At 40.1% G+C, this 23,449-nt stretch overlaps 2 protein-coding genes and 4 non-coding genes across 10 annotated transcripts; all 6 read right to left on the reverse strand.

The window, feature by feature from the left end:
- Positions 1–13,201: 13,201 nt before the first annotated feature.
- CUNH18orf32 (chromosome unknown C18orf32 homolog) lies at positions 13,202–17,418 on the reverse strand. 4 transcript variants are annotated; one of them, XM_024756792.1, is made up of 3 exons: positions 17,283–17,418; positions 14,519–14,709; positions 13,202–13,918 (listed from the first exon to the last, which is right to left on the reverse strand). In XM_024756792.1, exons 2-3 carry the CDS (start codon positions 14,681–14,683, stop codon positions 13,853–13,855), a joined length of 231 nt encoding a protein of 76 aa, XP_024612560.1. In that variant the 5' UTR covers positions 14,684–14,709; positions 17,283–17,418; the 3' UTR covers positions 13,202–13,852. The 4 variants fall into 4 exon arrangements, with proteins under 4 accessions (XP_024612560.1, XP_024612556.1, XP_024612558.1 ...); XM_024756788.1 differs by having other exon boundaries at positions 14,519–14,706; positions 17,283–17,414; XM_024756790.1 differs by having other exon boundaries at positions 14,519–14,706; positions 17,222–17,331.
- Positions 17,419–18,415: 997 nt separating this feature from the next.
- On the reverse strand, positions 18,416–22,361 carry RPL17 (ribosomal protein L17). 2 transcript variants are annotated; one of them, XM_024756786.1, is made up of 7 exons: positions 22,316–22,361; positions 21,443–21,495; positions 21,312–21,352; positions 20,644–20,778; positions 20,288–20,386; positions 19,170–19,361; positions 18,416–18,526 (listed from the first exon to the last, which is right to left on the reverse strand). In XM_024756786.1, exons 2-7 carry the CDS (start codon positions 21,480–21,482, stop codon positions 18,479–18,481), a joined length of 555 nt encoding a protein of 184 aa, XP_024612554.1. In that variant the 5' UTR covers positions 21,483–21,495; positions 22,316–22,361; the 3' UTR covers positions 18,416–18,478. The 2 variants fall into 2 exon arrangements, with proteins under 2 accessions (XP_024612554.1, XP_024612555.1); XM_024756787.1 differs by lacking the exon at positions 22,316–22,361 and adding an exon at positions 22,034–22,226.
- Positions 19,057–19,120, reverse strand: LOC112407500 (small nucleolar RNA SNORD58). The gene has a single exon (XR_003004757.1). It is a non-coding gene; the product is annotated as a small nucleolar RNA SNORD58 (small nucleolar RNA).
- Positions 20,478–20,542, reverse strand: LOC112407509 (small nucleolar RNA SNORD58). The gene has a single exon (XR_003004766.1). It is a non-coding gene; the product is annotated as a small nucleolar RNA SNORD58 (small nucleolar RNA).
- LOC112407501 (small nucleolar RNA SNORD58) lies at positions 21,166–21,230 on the reverse strand. Its single transcript, XR_003004758.1, has one exon. It is a non-coding gene; the product is annotated as a small nucleolar RNA SNORD58 (small nucleolar RNA).
- LOC112407502 (small nucleolar RNA SNORD58) lies at positions 21,572–21,637 on the reverse strand. Its single transcript, XR_003004759.1, has one exon. It is a non-coding gene; the product is annotated as a small nucleolar RNA SNORD58 (small nucleolar RNA).
- Positions 22,362–23,449: the final 1,088 nt, after the last annotated feature.

Here is a 23,449-nt window from a genome sequence, read left to right on the forward strand (position 1 = left end):
CTGCTTAAAGACTTCCAGTGGCTTCTCACTTCATTCAGTATTAAAGCCAATGGTATTAAAATGGCCTGCAAAGCCCTACAATATGCCTCAATCCCAAAGCCATCCCACTACTATAATCTCATCTCCACTTGTGGCTATTTCACTGTCAGACCTAATTGGAATGGCCTCCTTGCAGCTGCTCCAAGCATGCTCCCAGCTCAGGGCCTTAGGTACCTACTGTTCCCTCTGCTTGGACCACTCTTTTCCCTATTTTTAGTAGTGAATATTTTATTGCGTGCCCTGTAAATGCCGCACATGGATCTAGACACTGGCATGTTATAGATCAGCTGTATTATTTATTGCTTTCAAGGAGCTTACATTCTGGTGGAAGAAGACAATTAAATAAGTAAAACAAATTATAATTAACTTAGACCACTTCTCCTTATCTCCTCCAAGACTCTGGTCAAATATGATATTATCAACCCTTTCCTTGTTCGCCCTGCATAAAATAGCAACACCTCCCCACCCTCACCTCCTGTCCCCAGACTCCAGCACTCTCCATCCTTTCCCCTCCTTCATCTTCCTACAGGGCTTTTAATCACCCCTCCACACATTGTATAGTCATCTGTTTATTTGTCTCCTTGCTAGTGGAATGTGAATTCCCTAAAGAAGGGATTTTTTGTTTATTGGCATAGCCCAAGGCTCCCATAGGCACGTAGTAAACATTTTTTGAATAAATAATAAACAATTTCACCAGGTATTATGGATTGAATTATTCTCCCCCATCAAAAAAAAATGCATATAGTGAAGTTCTAACTCCCAGTACCTTAGAATGTGACCTTATTTGGAGATACAGTCTTTATAGAGGCGATCAAATTAAAATGAAGTCATTAGAATGGGTCCTAATCCAACATGACACGTGCCCTTATAAAAGAGGGAAATTTACAAACAGACATATACAGGGAGAAGGCCATGTGAAGATGAGGGCAGACATCAGAGTTATGCATCTACAAGCCAAGGAACACGAAAGATTGCCAGTAAACCCTGGCAGACGCTAAGGGAGAGGCATGTAACAGATTCTCTCTCACAGCCCTCAGAAGAAAGCAACACTGCAGACACCTTGACCTCTGACTTCTAGCCTCCTGAACTGTGAGACAATAAATTTCTGTTGTTTAAGACACCCAATTTATGCTTCTATATTACTGCTGTTCTAGCAAACTAATACACCAAGCAGTCCACCACTTGCTTCCCCTACTTTGCTCACGTATGCAAAAATGTGTATTTGACTGAAAAATATCACCAAAGTACTAAATGTTCAATGACAGGGGATTGGCTGAATGCATTATGGCACATCCATCCAACAGAATACCGTGCCTTTAAAAAGAGGATATAGAAAGTTATTTAATGACTTGGAAAGTCCTTCACAACAGGTTGTTAAATGAAATTAAGTTTAACAAACAATATGTAAAACATAATTCCAATTTATTTAAAAGTCTGAAGAACTGGGCTGGAAATGTAACTTTTATTTTTCAATTTTTATGCATTTGTACAGTTTGCATCCATGAATATATCCAATATATATACAAAACTAATATATGTGCATGTATTCAAACATATACAAGTGTATATATGTAATATATCAAAATATATACATAATTGGACCTAATTTTCACAATGCTGTGAGTAAAGTATTGTTGTCTCCATTTTACCCCTGAGAAAATATAATACAAAACAGTTTGTGTTTTTTTTTAAGTTACTGAACGTTATACTCCTAGTTTACTCAGACCTCCAAGAGTTCACCTTCTAATATAAACAACATAAACAGGAAAGTCCAAAGAGAATGGATTTTTATGGTTGTTTTATGGTGATTTAGTTGTGAACTTGAATTTTTATGGTAAAAGAGAGGTGATGGTGGAAGGAGAGACTATAGGTTAGAATTGAACTTTAAGACCCTACAGCCAAAAAGAGTCTCCGGATGTCCCTGGAATTCAGGAAATCCCAGTTGGAAGATCAGGCATTGTGGCCAGAGACCAGATCCACAGACTGGCAAAAATATAAAGAGAGCCAGTTTGCCTGGGTAGGAAAATTAGAATTCAAAATTCTTTCAATTAACTACAATAGTGAACAAAAAAAGAGGTGAATGACATTTAAATGAACTCTAAGTTTCTGCATTTGGGTTCAAAATACCACTGCCCAACATAGAAACAGTTAATTGAAAAGGAAGTACTTGAGACTTCCCTGGCAGTCCAGTGGTTAAGACTCCGCACTTCTACTGCAGGGGGCGCAAGTTCAATCCCTGGTCTGGGACAAGCCTCATGGTGTGGCCAAAAAATAAATTTAAAAAAAAAGAAAGAGCAAATACTAATGGCTCTTAAACCTCACCAAAACTCATAACAGGAGAAAGTCAAATGAAAGCTACCCTGAAATATTTTCTCAAATCAGATTGGCGAACATCAAAAAGTTTGATGAGACACTGTTGGCAAAGGTGTAGGGACCAGGCCCCATACACTGCTGGAGAGCATGTACATCAGCATCACCAACAGTTTGACAATATTTTCAAAATTATAAAACACATACCCTTTGACACTGCAACATACACTTCTAGAAATCTATTTTACAAATATGAGTTCACACACAAGGGAATTCCCTGGCAGTCCAGTGACTAGGACTCCGAGCTTCCACTGCAGGGGACACAGGTTTGATCCCCTAGTCAGGGACCTAAGATCCTGCATGCCCTGCAGTGCGGCCAAAAAAAAAAAAAAAAGCACACAAGTGAAATAATTTACATACAAAGATATTTACTACAGTAATTTTTTTGGTAATTTAAAAAACATTTTTATTGTGGTAAGATACAAACAAAATTTACTATCTTAACCGTTTTTTAATGTACATTTTTGTAGTATTAAGTATATTTACACTGTTGTTTAACTGTCCCCACCGTCTATCTCCAGAACTTTTTCATCTTCCCCAACTGAAACTCTGCACCCATTAAACACTAGCTCCCTTTTCCTCACTGCCCCTAACCCCACCAATGCAACCACCATTCTACTTTGTGTCTCTATGACTCTGACTACTTTAGATACCTCATTTATAAACATAGAGTACTTGCCTTTTTGGTGACTGGCTTTTTCACTTAGCTTGATATCCTCAAGGGTCATCCATGTTACAGCACATATCAGAATTTCTTTTCTTTTTAAGGCTGAATAGTATTATGTTAAGGTAGTTTCCTTCTATTTCTGGTTTGTTGAGTGTTTTATCATGAAAAGGTATTAAATTTTGTCAAATGCTTTCTCTGCATCGATTGAGATGATCACGTGGAGTTTTTTCCCCTTCATTCTGTTAATGTGGTATATTACATCGAGCAATTTCTGTACGCTGAACCATTCTTTCATTCCAGGAATAAAGCCCACTTGGTCCTTTTAATATACTGTTGAATTTGGTTTGCTAGTATTTTGTTGAGAATTTTCGAATCTATATACATTAGAGATACTGATCTGTAGGTTTCAGGTCTCTCTCCCTCTTTTTTTTTTGTTTTTTTTTTTGGCAGTGTGGCATGTGGGATCTTAGTTCCCTGACCAGGGATCGAACTCGTGTCCCCTGCGTTGGAAGTGTGGAGTCTTAACCACTGGACCACCAGGGAAGTCCCTAGAATTCACCTGTAAAGCAGCCATTAGGTCCAGGGCTTTTCTTTGTTGGGAGATCTTTGATTCCTGATGCAATCTCTTTACTAGTTACAGGTCTATTCGGGATATCTATCCCTTCATGATTCAGTCTTTGTAGGTCTTGTGTTTCTAAGAATTTGTCCACTTCATCTAGGATATTCATTTTGTTGATGTACAATTGTTCACAGTACTCTCTTATAATCTTTTTTATTTCTGTAGCATAGGTTGTAATGTCCCCACTTTCATTTATGATTTTAGTAATTTGACTCTTCTCTCTCGTTTTCTTAGTCAGTCTGGCTAAAGATTTGTCAATTTTGTTGATCTTTTCAAAAAATCATCTTTTGGTTTTGTTGATTTTCTCTATCATTTTCCTACTCTATCTCATTTATCTCTGCTTTAATCTTAACTATTTCCTTCCCTCTGCTAGTTTTGGGTTTAGTTTGTTCTTTTTTTTTTTTTTCCCTTAGTTTCTTAAGTTGTAAAGTTAAGTTGTTAATTTGAGATCTTTCTTCTTCTTTTTTTTTTTTTTTCTTTTTTTTTCTTCTTTTTTAATGTAAACATTTATAGCTATAAATTTCCCCTTTAGCACTGCTTTCACTGGGTCCTGTAAGTTTTTTTTAATTTATTTTTTATTGAAGTATAGTTGAATCCATGTTTTGCTATTTTGTGTTTTTATTTTCATTTGTCTCAAGCTATTTCCTAATTTCCTTTGTGATTTCTTCTTTGATCCACTGGGTTGTTTAAGAATCTATTGTTTAATTTCCACAAATCTGTGAATTTTCCAGTTTTCCTTCTTCTACTGATTTCTAACTTCTATTGTAGTCAGAGAGGACACTTTATATGATATCTATCATTTAAATCTTTTGAGACTTAATCTGTGGCTTAACATATGCTCTATTTTTGAGAATGACCTATGTGTACTTGAGAAGAATGTATACTCTGCTGTTGTTGAGTAAAGTTTTCTGCATGTGTCTGTTGGAGCCAGTTGGCTTACTGTGTTGTTCAAGTCCTCTCTCTACTTACCTTCTGTCTGATGGTTCTATTATTGAGAGAGGTGTATTAAAGTCTCCAACTATTATTGTAAACTATTTCTCCTTTCAATTTTGCCCATTTTTCCTTCCTGTATTTTGATACAGTATTTTTGGTAATGTTGAAAGACAGAAAACAACCTAATATCCATTGATCTTCAAGATACACTTATTCTTTTTTTTTCTTTCATTTTTTGGCCACACGGTGCAGCATGTGGGATCTTAATTCCCGACCAGGGATCAAACCCGTGTCCCCTGCATTGGAAGCACAGAGTCTTAACCACTGGACCGCCAGGGAAGTCCCAAGATACACTTATTCTTTCTAAGATATACTTTTTTTTTTTTTTTTGGCTGCATTGAGTCTCTTGCTGTTCGTGGGCTCTCTCTAGTTGCGGTGAGTGGGCTCTACTCTTTGCTGTGGCGCGCGAGCTTCTCATTGTGGTGGCTTCTCTTGTTGTGGAGCATGGGCTGTAGGGGCTTGGGCTTCAATAGGTGCAGCACACAGGCTCAGTAGTTGTGGCACACGAGCTTAGTTGCTCCACGGCATGTGGGATCTTTCCGGACCAGGGATTAAACCCGTGTCCCCTGCATTGGTAGGCGGATTCTTAACCACTGAGCCACCAGGGAAGTCCTAAGATATACTTTTAATTGAAAAAAGAAAACCAAGCAGAGCATATTGTATGTTACTTTTGTCTAAAAAAAGAGAAAGTAAATACATACATATGTGTGTATTTGCTTATGCCTTCAGAGAATAACTCTGGAAGGATAAAGAAGAAATTGGTAAATCTGACTACCTCTTAGGAGGGCAATTGGGTTCTTGGGAACCAGGGTGGGAGGACGAAATCTTTCTCTGTATGCACTCTTGTACCTTGTGAATTTTGTACCTCGTAAACATATCACCTATTCAAAAAAAGTATGATTAAAGATTTTTAAATGCTGTAGACTGAAAATTTTTTTTAAAATGGGTGAGTTATGGTTCAAATTAAAGGGATCCTAGAAGGTATTAGATAACTGTAAGTTCAGTAAGTAGGGCAGGCTGCTAAACGAGCTTGCTTGTGTTCCGGAAAGCTCAGTTCAGATATGATGTAGTAAAAGGGAAAGAGCTGGAGCTAATTATTCGTTTGTTAGTTCGTTTATACTCTTCTTTCCCCAAATATTTAAAATGACTTGAAAACACATGAAATACAAAAATTGGAACATTAAAAATAGGAGGAGGGAATTCCCTGGCGGTACAGTGGTTAGGACTTGGTGCTTTCACTGCTGTGGGCCCAGGTTCAATCCCTGATCAGGGAACTAAGATCCCGCAAGCTGCATGGTGCAGCCAAAAAAAAAAAAAAGAAAAGAAAAGAAAAAAAAGAAACCAACAAAACAGGAGGAAAAGAAGGGTCAGGGCATAAATTGGAGCCAAATGGGTAGACCAGGTGTCTTTCTAAACCTCCTAAGTTGAGTTTTTTTATAACTGCTGGTTTACAATGTCTGGCATGCAGCTTTTCTCTGTTGCAAGTTGAATACAGACTTCATGTGTGAATAAGTCTTCATCTACAGGGTGCTGACTCTTCTTAGAACCTAAAGGGCCAAAAAGGACCTGTGCCTATTAGAGGCCTCTCCACAAGCAGGATCAAAACTATCTCTAGATTATTGTTTCAAGCCTGTCCACAAACAGTGCTCTGTTTCCAACTTTTCTGAGAAAGAGCAGACTTTGGAGTCAGACTTGACTTTGAATTCCGGTTCCATAATTATGAGCTGAATGATTTGAGAAAGAGACTATCCTAGTCTGTTCTTAGTTAGCTCCTATAACTGAATACCATACACTGCATAGCTTAAACAACAGACATTTATTTCTCACAATTCTGGAGGTTGGGAAGTCCAACCTCTGTTGATTAAGGCACTGGCAGACCTGGTATCTGGTGAGAACACTCTTCCTGGTTTGTCAATGGCTCTTGTCACTGTAGCCTCACATGGTGGAGAAAGAGAGGTCTAGTCTCTTTCTCTCCTAGTAAAGACACCAGTCCTGGGACTTCCCTGGTGGTCTAGTGGTTAAGACTCTGTGTTTCCACTGCAGGGGGGCACGGGTTTGATCCCTGGTTAGGAAACAAAGATCCCACATGCTGCACGGTGAGGCCAAAAGAAAAAGAAAAAAAGACACTAATCCTGTCCTGGGGGCTCCACCCTCATGACCTTACCTAAACCTAATTACCTCCAAAAGGCCCACCTCCTAATACTGTCCCATTGGAGTTAGGGTTTCAATATATAAATTTAGGGGGAACACAAACGTGCAGCCCATAGCAGCTACTTAACCTCTGTGAGACTAGTTTTCTATTCCTGGAGACAGTAATACCCCACTCATGTCTCACAGTTGCTGTGAGAGTTAAATTAAGTAATGCATGTAGTGTGCCTTTTTCTGTAAATGTTAATTCACCTGCATAATCCAGATGGTACTCAACTCACATGTAGTTGCCAGCTTCTGGGTGCCCCTCCTAACAGGGATGTACTGTACATTAACCAGAACTAGATTAAGGGCAATCAGGATGGTGAGGGGTCTCATGTTCGATGTGGAACGGCTGACAGAACTGAGGATGCACAGCTAGCTAAAGAGAAGACTTGAGATAAATATGGAGCAGGGGGCATGACCACTTATTTTGTGTGTGCCAGGGAACCAAATTAGGACCACAGATCTGAAGTTACAGGTTGCAGGTTTCCACTCCATATAAGAACTTTTTGACAATAAGATCAGTACTAAACCCAGTATCCTGTGTTTTCCATCCTGAGTCTCCTCAAAGTGCACCATTGGGGTGTGGTTGCAGTGGCTGAGGGCTTGGTGGCAGGCATCCTGTCTCCACCCCGAGTTCCTTTAGGGCTCAGTGTTGGGGGTGGGGTGGGGTTGCTGCTGTAATGCGATGGCTTGATGGCTGCAGCATCCCTTGTTTACTGATGTGGCAGGCAACATTCTTCATTCACAGCAGCAATATCCCAGAAAGCCCTCTCTGCTTCTCCTTAACTGCATCTCTCTCCCCTGAGGTAACCACCATCCTAACTTCTATGCTAATTATTCTCTAGATTGTTAGAAATTGTTTTACCACTTTGGTAATACTGTTTATTTTGCCTAGTTTTGAATTATATAAAAATCATTCAGCATATATTATTTTGTGGCTTTTTTTTCTCTCAAATTTTTTTTCGAGATTCACCCATGTGGATGCATACATCGAAGAATTCACTTTTATGTTTACTTTTTTATTGACTTGCCTATAGTAAACTGACAAATGTTAAGCTTGTATCTAAATCTTCTCTTATGTATATCTTCTCAATATATATCTGTATAACCACCAATCACAGGGAGATAGACAACATTTCCAGCACCCTAGAAAGCTCTCGTTCTTCTTTCCAATCCCCCAGAAGTAACCACTCTTCATACATCATGCAACGTAATTACTTGTGGGTTCTTTCGTTTTTCACTGCTACGTAGTATTCCAGTATACACATATTTTGTGAATTTAGACATAATATAATTGCTGACTGGCTTTTGGATCCCTTGATCAGGTGAGCTAAAAAAGCTTTCCCCCATTATTTCATTAACCCAAAATGATATTACCCCAAAGCTTACATAATGGAATTCTTTGAACTCTCCTTAAAGCATTATAACAAGGTTTTCATATACCAATTTATTCTTCCTACTTTACATGAACTTTTGTGGGTTTTTTGTTTTGTTTGCGCTGTTACATAAGCAACACTTCTAAGGATATTCTTGTACATCTCCTGGCACACAGATACAGGGTTTTCTCTGGTATCTAGACTCTAGGAATGGAATGGCATAGTGTAAGTGCATGCTCTACTTTACTGGAGAATGCCACGTTGTTTTCCAAAGCAGTTGTACCAGTTGACACTCCCACCAGCAGTATACACAAACACTTTCTGTTCTTCATCCTCCCAACTCTTGATGTTTAACCATTCCTATGTTGTTTCATTGTGGTTTTAATTTGCATTTCCCTGCTGAAACATGTGTCTCCATGTTTATGAGCCTTTCTTCTTCTGTAAAATACACTAACTGCCTTCCTCTTCCCCTCTTCTGAAATGATTTCTGATCATCAAATTAGATGAGACTATGCTGAGTAGCTCTTTAAATTTCACAATTATAAATGCCGAAGAGTTTAAAATCAGTGTATCCTGGGGACACTGATAGGTGGAGACCATGAGATTTAAATCCAAAGTGGATTCTAGGAATAGAAGGACTAGAATCATCAGTCAAGAAAGAGGCTAAGTGCAGCAGGCAGACTTCTCAGATGGTCCCCCAGCTTCCCGGCCCCTGATGTACGCACACCTTCTCCCAAACAACAAATACTAAACTAGGTGCTGCTGTAAAGATATTTTGCAGATGTAATTAATCCCAAATTAGTTGACCTTAAGTTGGGGAAATTATTTGGACCTGATTTAATCACATGAGCCCTTTAAAAGCAGAGAATTTTCTCTGCGGGTCCCAGAAGTTTAGAAGTCAAAGAGGTGCTCTGCCTGCCCTGGAAGAAAGTGAACATCCATGTTGTGAGCTGCCTGTAGGGGCCAGATGCCCGGGAACCACAGTTAGCCTCTAGGAGCTAAGTGCAGTCCCTGGCTGACTAGAGGAAAGTAGGAACCTCAGTCCTACAGCCATAAGGGAATGAATTCTGCTGGCAACCGGTGAACTTGGAAGCCCAGAAAAGAACCTCAACGTCCTAGTTTCAGCCTGGTGAAACCCTGAGTGGAGAATCCAGCCATGTCATACCCGGATGGCTGACCTACAGAAAATGTGGGATAATAAATTTGTGTTGTTTTAAGCCACTAAGTTTGTGGTAATTTTTTATGCAACAATAGAAAATGAATACACCAAGGAAGTGTGAAACTTCATCTGCTGATTTACATGTCAGGAGCAGGACCTCTGAGCAGGATTGTGGATGTGCAATGTGTAGATCTAGGGGCATCATTTACATTGTTGTCCGTGTGAATGGTGCTCTCTGAAGCTGGGCAGTGCACATAGCACAACTGTACATGGCAGTCCTGCAGACCTGCCCTGTTCCAGCATCTAGGCTACCTCTTTTAACTTTTTTTTTTTTTGGCCATTGAGCCATTTTAGTGGAAATGAGAGGATGGGGTTAGTTGTATCTGAAGGTCCATACCAGCTCAACATTTAGAGTTTTTAAGTATACTCTGCAACTACTCCACCACACACTGCCCTTCACAGTCACACCTTCTCAATTTAACCTCTGACTTCATTTAAATACATCTACCCACAGACTTCGTTTCTTTCTTAAGGAACTGTTACCATATTAATGAATATGGCTTTGCAGATAGAACTAGCCAGTAGCTATATGGAGAGGAAACCACAAGGGAACTTCCCTCGTCTTTTTCCTTTTGATTATGAGTGAACCTAGGACATTTAGCTTTTGAGAGTTCAAGAGGCTTAGGATCAGTGGGTAAAAGTTCTTTTCAATCCCATCAGTCTGTTGAGTAGATCTACACATCAGACGTGGTCATTTTGGGGAAGTGCTGACTCACCTGTCTCCTAGGAAGGCCACTTAGTAATAAAAAAGATGAGACAAAACCCAAGTCTTTCAGGTGAGCCTCAGAGAACTATCTGAGAAAAAGAGCCCGTCTCACAGAGACAGGAAATGCAATTAAAGTTAAGTAGGGCAAAATAAGCTACTGAAAACTAGTTAAGTTAAAAAGTCATGTTAAAGGTGATCAAAATCAAACACTGAAAACAAGTCCACACTGATTAGTCCACACTCTTCCTCTCCATTTCTTCCCAATTATTCCCACTAAGGTCTTACAAGGTATCAGCAGCTGTGATGGCTCTGTAGGGGATCAATATTTTAAGACAATTTAAGAGTACAGCTTTGGAATCCTAGACTCTACACTTAACATATATATAATATAGATTGACACGTCAGAATTGATTTTTGGGGTTGGGGGCAAGAGAATAGTTGTGTGGTATAGAACAGTGGCTACCAAGTCCAGACCAAGGATAGGTGATAAGCTTTCACCAACCAGGCTTCCACAGTGGTTAAGAATCCGCCTGCCAGTGCAGGTGACACGGGTTTGATCCTGGATCCGGGAAGATCCCACATGCCGCAGAGCAACTAAGCCCGTGAGTCACAACTACTGAGCCCATGTGCCACAACTATTGAAGCCCACGCACTGCAACGAAGAGTAGGCCCCGCTCACCACAACCAGAGAAAGCTCGACGCACAGCAAAGAAGACCCAATGCAGCCAAAAGAAAATAAATAAATATATTTTAAAAAAAAGCTTTCACCAACCATAAAAAGAAAAATATGGAGAAGCAAGAACTATAATCCTGCAGCCTGTGGAACAAAAACCACATTCACAGAAAGAGAGACAAGATGAAAAGGCAGAGGGCTATGTACCAGATGAAGGAACAAGATAAAACCCCAGATTGTGAATTTCTCACGAAAATGAATATATCTTTTATAAACGTATTCACACTAATGGGCTACTATTATCCTTTATTCCCATGTTCCTCTTCACTCTTTTGGTGTCAAAATGTCTTCTTTTATGAAATAATGGTGATAATAAGTCACAGCCTTTTAATATATTCCCGCTTGGCAAAATAAAAAGTTGGTAATGGTGTAGCAGCCCCCTCAACTTTTTTAAAAATATTTTTTTACTAGTATGTGAAAATACAAGTTTGGGAACCAGTGCTCTAGTGGGAGACTGCTAGAAGCAGAAAAGGCCTTAGAAGACCGGTGATTCTCAGGAAGGTAGGCTTAAATGAACTGGAGTGATCTGGGGGATCACTTTTCAAAATTATCCATCTCAACTTTTTAAGAGTACTGAATTAGAAAAACTGGTATGCTACAGGAAAAATGAAGGAGTAAACCAACAGAGGAAGATATGGGATCCAGGGAACAAGAGATCCAACACAGGAGTGGTGAAGAAAAGTCCCAAGGACTGCCACTGTGCCTCGGGCCTGGGCAACAGCTAGTCAATAGGGGAAGTGTACGGGGAGAAAAAGGTAATGAGTGACTGCAGGCAAGCGATGCTCTAGGTGAAGGGAAACTCAATCGCCCTACACGCACAATCTATGCAGTGAGCAGTAGTCACCTGCTCATCCTATCAGTGTCCAGCAAGAAGCAGACGGTACACTCAAGATAAAGCAGTGACCCAAAGCCAGTAGTAACAGATGCCATCAACCCTAGGCCCAAAAAGACAAGGAAAGGGAGGCATTAGTGGAAACTGAAAGGGGTCATGTGGATGGAGTTGGTCACCATGAGGTACAGTGACTTCTGGCTGAGGAACACATCTGACCTGAAGAGACCTCGAAGGGAAGGAGCCAAGGGAATAAATACCCTGACCTCACTCTTTCCTTCCCTCCCTCCCATCTCCTGCTGCAGATACCACTGGCCAAACCAACAGATCCCAGAGGTCATAGGAAGCCTGTTGATGTAGTCCATACAGCTTTCTTGAGCAGGAGAGTAGGGTGAGGGAGCAGAGATTTGGAGGGGCAAATGGAAAACATCTGGAGTATGCATAATGATATACACACTGATCAATGACTTAACCAAAATTTACAAAAACATATCTGGAGGATGTGTGGGAGAAGCAGAGGGACTACAGTGTAAAACAGCTGTATCTCAACCATGGCAGGAAGTCAATAATGTTTAAAGTTGATAGCTCCAAAAACCGCAGTATACATGTATCACTTAAAATATGAAGATAAATCCTAAACAAAATCAACAGCTAAATGAGTAAAGCCCTTGGGGACTATGGGAGGAAGGACATTATAGACCTTATTTGATTTTTAAAAAATGATATATTTTAAGAAAGTTGCTAGAAGGCTATACAAAAAGCTAATAGTGGTTACATCTGTGGAGCTAGAACAAAGGAGTGAGAGTAGAGAAAGAACATTAACTTTTCATTTAACCTGCCCTTGCATTGTTCTACTATGAACATCTGCTATTTTCATAATATAGTTTTTAATACCTTAAAAAACAAACTAATCAACTGGATTTAGCTGCTAATGAGAATTTATCTTATCTCTCAGGTAGGCTGGGGCAGAAAAGATGAAACACATTGATATCAAAGGAAGTCCAAGGTGGATCAATGACTTGACCAGACACAGCTTAACAGAGCCTCAGTTAGGACCCAGGACTTCCCTGGGGACCCAAGGCAGGGAGTCCTTTCTAACTTCTCCTTGCTTCAGTGAAAATAAATATTCTATGAAGATATGTCTCATCGTCTTTGAATATTTATAGATCCTTACACTAAAATGAAGAGGCCTGGGGATGAAAGATCATGTGGAGAGGCCCAGACCAGCAAATAACTGTGCAGTCACGTCACTGTTGCTGAAAAACATGAATTTTGGTGTCTTATTATGGAACAAAATAACTGATACAATCTAAACTTTAAAAAAAAAGAAGAAAAAAAATATCGCTGCCCCCATAACTATCCGGATGCCATCACATTATTACAATCCTGACTTCTGATGTGGTTAAAAAATCTTACTTTTAAGTATTTATATTTTAAAAGATAAAAGAACAACAAGCTAAACTGAATATTTAATACATTTGTAGGAACAGAAGGAATGCGACAAGAATTAGAATTTTATAACATACATTAGCCATTTACGTAAAAAATGTTCCATTTTTCAGAGAGGTTACCCCATTTCCCTGTCTTTCCTATCTTCCTCAGAGCAATAAACAGTAATTACTACTCTCATAGATAAGCTGCTCCATTGAGTGAGACAGTAATTCCATCTTTATGTTTCAAGTCATTATCATCTCCAAAAACTACCTTTCATTTCACCGCACAGTCTCCCTGCACTCTTTCACAGTAAAATTATACTCCTCAAATTTGAAGAGCCTGAATAAAAGCTAGAGGCCCAAGGATTTTCAGGGACTGATTTAGTAACAGTGTCTACTGGCACGAACCTTTTCTTTATTCATATTTTTTAAAATGCAATAAAAGAAATGAAAGCTACTTTAATGAAAAAGAAACTCAGGAATGAGGTCATTAAATATAACTAGCTACATGTGAAATACAAATACCAGGTATCTCCTGATTAGTGTCAGGTAAATATCTAAACTATCTAACCCAAATTCTGGTTTCAGGGAAAAAGATCAGAGACAAGTACAAAGAAGGTGCTTCATACTATCAGATCCATTTTTAAAACAATGAGATCCTTTGGGACCATCACATTAGTCTTTCTTTTTATCCGAGATTTCTGTTGGTCCTCTTGTTGGTAATCCATTTATGTCTGCACCCTAAAATGAAAAACCACTTTAGATATTATTACAACAAACAGACATACATTTCAAGACATATTCTCTTTAAAAACAGACAATAACTTCAGAATGAAAAAACTACTTCTAGAAATGTGCAGGATGGCTAAATTTGTGCAATTGAACAGAAAGTTGTATTTAACAATCACCAACACTAAAGACAACAGAGTTGTCTAAATACTCATTTAAAAAAATAACTCCATTTTGTTAAAAAAAAAAAACTCTATGATCCTACCAATCAAATCTCTTATCAAAGGTATCAGTCAGTGAAACTTGGCTTATTTTAGAACCATCTCTTGTTATTTATTAACTATTTACCATTACTCTTACCACTCAGGAAATACTGGTTATTATCTCGGCCATAAAGCAAGAAACAAATGCATCAATCAGAGGACTAGTTTAGAACCTTAGTTTAAAGCAAACGTTAATTACAAATAAAAATCCAAAACCCCTATTTTAAAAAAGAAGGGAATTTAGACACATTAATGAAGCTTCTGGCTGGAAGAACTTGCCTTTCCAAAAGCCAAGTATTTCATCCTGCATCCCCACGCCCCCTTATTCAAGGCATTTTAATGTTCTTACCTTACAGTCTATGTTGCCTTTGTTTTTATCATTGGATTCTTGTATAGCTTTCCTAGGCCACACACGACTAACAAAGGGGGAAATCAGAGGGTATATATATGGTTCCAGGAACTTTTTGTAGACCCAGAGCAGAACTGGAATGACAATGCAGGGAATGCACACCATTGTCCCAGGCTTGAGATCCTGAACTGCTGATAAACAAGAAGAAAGAACAAATTAGATCATCATAGAGTAATGACTGAAGGAATTTAGCTAGATTAAGATATATGAAAAGACTATTTCTACACTGAATGAAAAACTTAAATCACACTACAGGTATTAGCTTAAAGCAAGTCTATTAAATAAAAATGCTGCTATCTACAAGGTAAAAGAATAACAGGTCGTAGACCTGAAAATAATAGTGAGGTGCCTGCCTCCAAACCTCTCCAATCACTGCTCCACAACCATAGATTTGATGATAAAGGAATGACACCATCATCTGCGGGGTGCTAGGCAGTTAAGCCCTTTACATGTATCAACTCATTTAATCTTCAAAACACCCAGTGAGGTTGGGTACCCTGGCATTTCCATTTACGGATAAAGAAAAGGAGGCACAAAAACATTAAGGAATTTGGTAATTTTGACATACGCCAGTTTAGTGTGAATTAACTCCCAGGGCCTAATCATCTCCAGGGACTGAACAATGCTAAGGGCAAATCTTGTAATATGGAACTCACTAAGATATCACTTTGGAAGACCTCTAGGCTGCATACTGGCTGGCCTTTCCCAGCCAACAACTCTCCCTTGACAGATTTGCTTTTTCTTTTTAATGGCAATAAAGGGGTATTGAGTAATAAAAGTTTTATTTAGTATTATTGGTATAAGTCAATTGTCCATTTCCAAAAATTAACACCTAAATTTCCTTGATAATTAGAAGTCAACTTGGAATTTCTCAAGACCAGCAATTTCTTGAAAAAGAGCCAATACTACTTCCGTAACACACAATTAAACCGAAGACCTCTTAAATTTACAAGAATTTTTAATCCCTTAGCAAAGGCTTTAAAAACTAAGAAACTTCAGAACAGGGCATAAGGCTAATAATTCAGCATGTTAAACTTGTTTTCAAAATGTTGTAAGCTAAGTAGCATTTAGTGGTAAACGAGTAAGTGCTGCTACGCTCAGGCAATTTAAAATGTTGTAAGCTAAGTAGCATTTAGTGGTAAACGAGTAAGTGCTGCTACGCTCAGGCAATTTAAAATGTTGTAAGCTAAGTAGCATTTAGTGGTAAACGAGTAAGTGCTGCTACGCTCAGGCAATTTAAAATGATTCACAACACAAGTGAAGAGTGGTATACATAATCCAATCTGAATGTGGCTTTGAAATGAATTACAAGAGCTGTAAACAAATAAAAATGTAAATGTGTATCAGGGAATGACCAACTCTTTTATAAGGGATTCATAACTGGAGTCTTTAAGACAGTCCCCTAGACAAATTAAAATAATTTTAGAATTTGCCAAAATATTTTGTTCCAAAATTTTAAAGAATCAATCAAAATAAGCCAAACGAGCAAGAGTCTTTTTCAGCATTTTTCAAGAAATCATAATTTTTGGCTACTAGACATTTAGAATCTGATCTGAAAAGACTTCTTACTGGTTTAGGTACCATAGCATGATAATCAAACAGGATGGCTGGCAGCCGCCTGGATTTGAGCCCCGCTTTCACCATTTTCTAGATAGCGTTCCTGGGCAAATTATTTAACCAGACGGTGCCTTAATTCTCCCATGCGTTAAAAGAGGACAATAATAGTACCGATTTCACAGGGATGTAGTGTGGATGAGATACATTAGTAGGAATACAAAGCTCAGAACAGTGTCTGCATATATTAAGTACTACGTAAACGTCGCTACCATAAGAAAAACAAAACAAATCCCAAACACATCCAAAAGTTGTAACCTGTCCAAAGTCCACACTGCAGGTATCAAGTAACTAGAACTGGCTAAAACCAGAATTCCTAATTCTGGTTTCCTAGCTCAGTGCTCTTGCATTTTCTCTCCCCCAAACACGATCATCATGTTATTCCCCTTTCTACCAAACTTTCAAATGCAACTAAAACCCTTTAAAACAACTGGCAATGCTACCGAGCACCAAGCTAATACGATGACAGGCAATCCCTCCATCATAAAGATTCAGGTTTTTACCTACTTGAAATTGCGCTTTAAATGAATTCTCAAGAACAATTAGTACTAATTACTTTTGTTATAATTATGGCTTAGAAAGGTCTAGAAGGTGACTATGATAAATTGATAAAATCATGATTTTATTTACTCTCTCCAAGCCAATTCTCGAATATACAACACAGCGAGAAAGATGGATTGAAACGTGGAGGAGAGGAATTTCTTGCATTCGACTTAGTCCAATACAACGGAACAGAAAAAGGCGGAGGCTCTATGAGAACAAGAGCAGCTGTGACGGGGGTACGCCACTTCCTCTAAGTGACCAGTCGGCGGATCACTTCACTGGAGACAAAAGAGACCGGGAGAGGCTAAGTCAAAGGCAAGGACTGAAAGACAGGGGAGAGTACGAGCGAATGGTGGCGACGACGATAAAAAGTGATACCGACAATGCAGGCCAGAGAGCGGATCCTGAAGCAAAGAGAGGCGGACGGAGGAAGTTAGGGGTGGAGACCGACGCAGGGGTAGGCACAGGGCAGGGGCGCTGGTGTACCTTGAGGGCAGGAGAACCGCGAAGCCCCGGCCGCAGCCCGGACCCACCCAGCCCCGCTCACCCGCGGCCACGAAGCCCCAGTGACGGTGTCCAGGCTTCCGGAGGGAGGCTCGCGGGATGACAAACCGCAGCCAACCCAATGGGCACCGCAAGAGGGACCGACAAAGGCGCGCCTGCGTCAGCCTGATGACGCACCCGACGTAACGGTGACGCCCTGCGGGGACGGCGGCGGCTTCCGGCGCAGCCCCGGCAATCAGCTTAGAGCTTGCGGGCGAGGCGGAAGCGCTGTGCTCCCCAGTTGCCGTCACTGGAACAAGATCTACGACGCGGACCCAGGAGAGGATAAGCGCCTGTACCGGTGACTCACCACCAACAGGGAAGCTTGCGGTGATGGCTAGGATGTTTTCGAACGCAGCTGAGGCTAAGCTACTCACCCTGCTACAAGGGTCTTAAATTCAAGAGCAGGGGAAATTAACATCGTCAGCTTTGAGCGGGTATTTTTACAAGAAATGGGTATACAACTTTCCTCCCACTAGGACAGCTATAATCAGCGAAATCTAAGCGATGAAGAAATTCGAACCGCACTGCTGGTCGCACTGTAAACGGCACTGCTTTAGGAGTCCTGCAGTTCCTCCAATGTTCATTAAAATTACCATATGACCCTGGAATTCCACTCTTGGTATACATCCAAGTGAAAGGATAATAGGCCCACACAGGAACTTTCATAGTTCACAGCAACGCTAACAGTAGCTAAAAGAGAAAAAGCCCCAAATGATGATGAACCACAGGTACGTGCTACAACCCTGAAAAAATCATGCTAAGTCAAAGCCAGTGAGGAAGGTCACACTGTGATTTCATTTATATGAATTGTCCAGAATAGGCAAATCTACAGTCAGAAATAGGCAAGTAGTCACCCAGCACTGGATTGGGGGGAGGTGACAGCCAACCACTACCAAGGTTCCTCTTTGGGATCATGAAAAACTCTAAAATTCACTGTGCTGACGGATGCATAAATGAATATACTAAATTCTACTGAAGACTGTAGAGTGTGTTAAATCTCAATAAAGTGGGTGGAAAAGAGATCCCGAAATTTCCCCACGTTCTAATTCCATTTTACGCAAGCACCAAAAGATGCAAAACAGCATGTTTTATGAAAACTCATTTGATCCATTTTGTGATGACACTTGAAATAGATTTACTAATTAAGACAACCAACACTCTGCTTTTACTTTTATTTGCATTTATTTTTTGCAGCATTTATTCCCGGGCCATAAGTTTTTGTTTCTTCAATTTCTTCTGGGATATCTGGGGAAAAGAAAAAAGCACTATTAAGATTCCAGAAGATTGTATCTCAATGAAAGAGTGATCGGAAATTTCAACATAAAGGGAAAAACATGAGAGAAGTGGTACGGGGAGAAGGGCAGCCAGGAGGACATCACAGTAGTAAGCAGGAGATAACCAAGACGGCAGCCAGGGTGCCCAGCTGGTAAGAACTAAGTGGCAGCAAGGTGGAGGATAATATTTAACGATAAAATCAACAGAAGACAAATCCATTAGGTGGATCACACCATTAGGTGTGAAGAATCACTCCCAGGTTTCAGGCTTAAACATCTAAATGTAATCATATACGGAAAACAAGCTTATTGGGGGGCAGGGAGGAGAGCCCAGTTTTGGACATGTTGCATTTGAACTGGCTATGGACATCTAGGTGGGGACATAAGCAGATAATCACACGGTTTTAACATACTGAACAATACAAAGTTACTATTCACTGTTAATCAAGAAACTAATGAGACCCATGAAAGCCAAAATAAAATGGTTAGAAGAGGTTGCTGGTTGCTCAGAATAGTCTCCTTTCATGGTTATTCCAAAGGTGTCCTAAGTTAGTCATCACAGCAACCACAAATCTAACATACCAAATAAACAGAGCAGAGACTAAGTAACTGACCTTTTTCTTCTGGGCAACCTCCTCTTCTGGTTTAGGAACAATCTGTTCTTTTTCAGTAAGGATCATCTCAATGTGGCACGGAGAGCTCATGTATGGGTTGATCCGACCATGAGCTCTGTAAGTCCTGCGCCGCATCTTGGGGGCTTTGTTCACCTGGATGTGCTCAATGACCAGAGAATCTACATCTAAGCCCTGGAACAAAATCAGGTAACATCTTTATCTTAATACCACAAACTGCATCATTCAAGTGCCTGCCTGAAAAAAAATAATTTGAAAGGCAATCCTTAGGACTTTAAATAGCATATTTGTTCAAGCAGTTTTTTTTAACCTTTATTCTAAGTGTCCTTCCTTAAATCTAACTACCAAAACTCCGTGCTAAATGCACCAAGTTTGTAAGCAGCATTCATAAAGGAGTGGAGTTACAGGATCTGGTAGCGTCTATGTCTATTTCTAAGCCTTGATGATAAACAGGATTTTGACAGCAAGGCTTAGCAGCTAGAAGGGCTAAAGCTGAACAGACCCACATTAATTCCAGTTCTGACCCAATTTTCAAAATGCAAAAGGGTAATGGATAATTCCTCAAATGGATAAACCTGTTTTGTTGACACAGGTTTTGTTCAGTTAAACATAGTTGTTTTAACTTCTAACTGAAATTTAATGCCTCTCAACTATGAATGTAGGCAACAAACCACATTAATCATTACTACGGCAATCACAGTTCCTTTGGAATAGTACATATTTTATTATATTTAAAAATATCCTGTGAAGGGATTCACAAACCATAGTGTAAAAAAGCTCCATGGCACAAGAAAGTTTACAAACCCTTGGTAAAATACGCAAGGAAAAAAAAGCATTTCTTTTACATGTACTGGGATTATAAGGGGGGAAATTCTAAAGACTTAAGCTTGAAGTAACTGCAGACCATGCTCCTGAAATGCTTTACAGACAAAAATTCTGGTCTGTTGGAAACTGGAGGTAGAGATTTAAGAGAATTCTTTTAATGGAGAATTTAGCTACTTGAGAAAGCAAGACAATCAAGGAAATAAATCTGGACAACAGCAACTTTAACTGAATAACAATCCAAGTTACATTTATAAAGATATTTATGGTTTGGGTACCTTAAGTTCAGCATTACTCTCTGCATTTTTGAGCATGTGCAGTAAAAATTCAGCACTTTTTTTGGGCCACCGACCCTGCGTCCAGCCCCACTGTTTGGCCTAAAAAACAAACAAAACCAGAGAGCCCATTCGTCACTTCCCCCAATTTAAATCCATGTTACAAGATGAGTTTATTTTAACCAACACCAAGGTTGCTCAGAAAATGTTTTTTTTCACGGTTAATCCAAAGGTGTCCTAAGACTGTCATCACAGCAACCAGAAAGAGCCTGATTAAAGGCAGACCGTGGCCATTCTTACTCCCTCCAATCACCTTCTCTAACAGTTTGTCTTTTTAAATGACAACTATGAATTCTCACCTGGGCACACCTACCAACTCCACCATTGTAGCGACGGAATGGCACACACTGCTTCTTTAAAGTGACATCCTTCAGATACTTAGTGGCTTTTCGGATATGCATACCCTTAATGGCCTGCGCTGTTTCACGAGTGTTCTAAGTATAAATAATATAAGCTGTGAGTTAACCATATATTTTTTTAAAAGTCACAAATTTTAAACATTAAATTCTAACATTTTCAACATGTCAACATTTATCAACAGCCAAAACCTTTCCATTATTAGGACGTGAGCTGATACAACGAAGAAAAAAAATCTGTGATTATGAGCCGAGGGAGGTTTGGTTTGAAGGTGGAAAAAAGTGAACCCTAAGCATGTTTATTCACTTTAATACGTTCTCCATCATCTTATGAACTACAATTACGTGTCCCATATCTTGATATGCACACTAGGTTCTCAAGCAGTTCTCTGGTAGTTTTACCCAATTCCACAAATCCTAAATCAAAGTACTTATTATATACTGATGATCACGGCCCAAAAGGTGGCTGCTCAAAATCGATTTATTTTCACGGTAAATCCAAAGGTGTCCTAAGAAATGCATCACCGCAGCTACCTTTTTAGAATGGTTAAAAAATACTCACTAGAACTCGTGAAACAACTCTTTTAGAGCATAACTATGATTCACGTTACCTTAAAGTGAACACGAAGATTTGAACCTCTCGACTTGCATGCTAAAAAATACCAAAAAGAAAAGTTTTGGTTAATTCTGGGCATCTTGTTGCCTCTTACTCCAAAATAAAAAATGTTTCGTGTTCACTCACATTTTGTGGGATTTTCTGGGTCAAGTGAATAGCGAACCATTTTTAGAGGTCACCTGGAAACGAGCAAGTTTAATTCTGTCAACATATTTACAGTAACTTACACGGTTTATGTACTAAACGCTGCCCGCAGCTGCTCAGAGAGTAGCTGTTTTCACGATTAATCCAAAGGTGTCCTAAGAAATGCCATCATCGCAGCCATCCTTCTATCCACTGTTTCTTCCCGTGTGGAACTACCAGTGACTACAGCAGTGCTGACACTAGACTAGTGACAAGGACATCATTCCTTTTACCCTCTGCAAGAAAACACAGCCTGTTTCAATCCAGGCCTGGATCCTTCAGACGAAAGTTAACTCGACCCACTACAACCCTCTACAGGCTCCCCCTACAGAAACCTCCTTTACTCACACAACTTCACACGTAATCCAGTCTTTTTTCCACACTTTCAATTACCCGCTTTAAGCGCCGCTGAACTCGAAACATTTAACGTTCAGCCACTGAATAAAAGCCTCGACCCTACTTGACTTTATTCCCACCCCCCCAAATTTCTCTCGATGCGGCCACAAATGCGCTGCGTTAGCAGCCACCACTCACCGCGAAGACACCGGGCCTCCGGAGTCGGGAACCACCACAGCCTGCCTATACGCCCGGCCAACCCCCTTCCCAACCATCGCGCCCCGCTGAGGCCTGAGAGCACCGGGGCGCCAAGCGGGGTACTCCGACACGTCTCCCCGCACAGAACGCCGCTCCCAGGGAGAAATCAGTTGCCGCGAAAGTCCTCCTCCCGAGGGTCTCGAAACCGGCACCGCCAAGGCCAGGATGGCAGCGATAACCAGAGGATTCCCCACTCGGAAGACTCGCCAAAGAAACACTCACCTCAGGCCGCTGACCGGAAAAGGAAGAGCGGTGGCTCATGGGAGAATTCATGAGAACTCGACATCTCGCGAGATTCCCAGCCAAAGGAACGAGATTTGAAGAGGTGGGGGAGGGCGGAGGAGAAAGGGAGTGTGGAATATGTTTGACAAGATCTGAAAACGAATTGCCCCCTTAGGAACCGTCTCAAAATTCTTCTTTTTTGTTTCCAGAAATAAAGTTATGGATTCTAAATATCAGTCAATTAAAAACAGGTTTGTTCAGAAACAGACTCAGAGACTTAGAGAACGAACTTATGGTTACCAGGGAGAAAGGTGCGGGGTGGGGGGGGAAGGATAGTTAGGGAGTTTGGGATTGACATGTACACACTGCTCTATTTACAATGGATAACCACGACTTCCCTGGTGGCACAGTGCTTAAGACTCCACGTTCCCAATGCCGGCGGCCCGGGTTCGATCCCTGATGGGGGAGCTGGATCCCCCATGCTTGCCGCAACTAAGAAGTCCACGTGCTGCAGTGAAGATTCCGCATGCCGCAACTAAGACACGGCTCAACCAAAATAAACTAAATATTGAAAAAAAAAAGGGATAACCAACAAGGCCCTACTTACTGTACAGCACAGGGGGCTCTGCTCAATATTATGTAGCAACCTAAATGGGAAAAGAACTTGAAAAAGAATAGATACATGTATATATATAACTGAATCACTTTGCTATACACCTGAAACTAACAGAATATTGTTAATCAGCTATATTCCAATATAAAATAAAAAGTTTTAAAGAAAAGGTTTGTAGTTCTAGGACAAGACCACCTATTATTAGGTATAGACAAGACATTTATTCATCAACATTTGTTAGGTTTGGTTATGTGATTATATGAAAATGATTTGTAAAGGGACAATTAGGAAGATGCAAAGGATGGGATGTAATTATGCTAATCAGAAAATTCTCAGTTTAAGACCATCACCCAATCAATTGTAAAGCAACCCTTGTGAAGGATGTAATATCAGAAGGGTCTTGTTCAAGAATGGGGTCTGGTTTCCCCACTGCAACTTGTAGATCTTCATATGGGAAAGGATATCTGTTCCTTGAAAACAAAAATGCCAACGGACATTTTCTTCCTCGGCAAGGTCATCTG

This window comes from Neophocaena asiaeorientalis, unplaced genomic scaffold (assembly GCF_003031525.2).
Source record: "Neophocaena asiaeorientalis asiaeorientalis breed wild unplaced genomic scaffold, Neophocaena_asiaeorientalis_V1.1 scaffold133, whole genome shotgun sequence".
Classification (NCBI taxonomy): Eukaryota; Metazoa; Chordata; class Mammalia; order Artiodactyla; family Phocoenidae; genus Neophocaena; species Neophocaena asiaeorientalis.

Excerpts from the sequence above, each read along its gene's own strand:
- CUNH18orf32 (XM_024756792.1), bottom strand. The coding sequence starts at position 14,683 with ATGGTGTGCATTCCCTGCATTGTCATTCCAGTTCTGCTCTGGGTCTAC. Across the intron at positions 13,919-14,518 it reads AAGGCAACATAGACTGTAAG|GGTGCAGACATAAATGGATT; the intron begins GTAAGAACATTA and ends TTTTCATTTTAG.
- RPL17 (XM_024756786.1), bottom strand. The coding sequence starts at position 21,482 with ATGGTTCGCTATTCACTTGACCCAGAAAATCCCACAAAAT. Across the intron at positions 20,387-20,643 it reads GAGTTGGTAGGTGTGCCCAG|GCCAAACAGTGGGGCTGGAC; the intron begins GTGAGAATTCAT and ends TTTGTTTTTTAG. Across the intron at positions 19,362-20,287 it reads AGAGTAATGCTGAACTTAAG|GGCTTAGATGTAGATTCTCT; the intron begins GTACCCAAACCA and ends ATTTTGTTCCAG.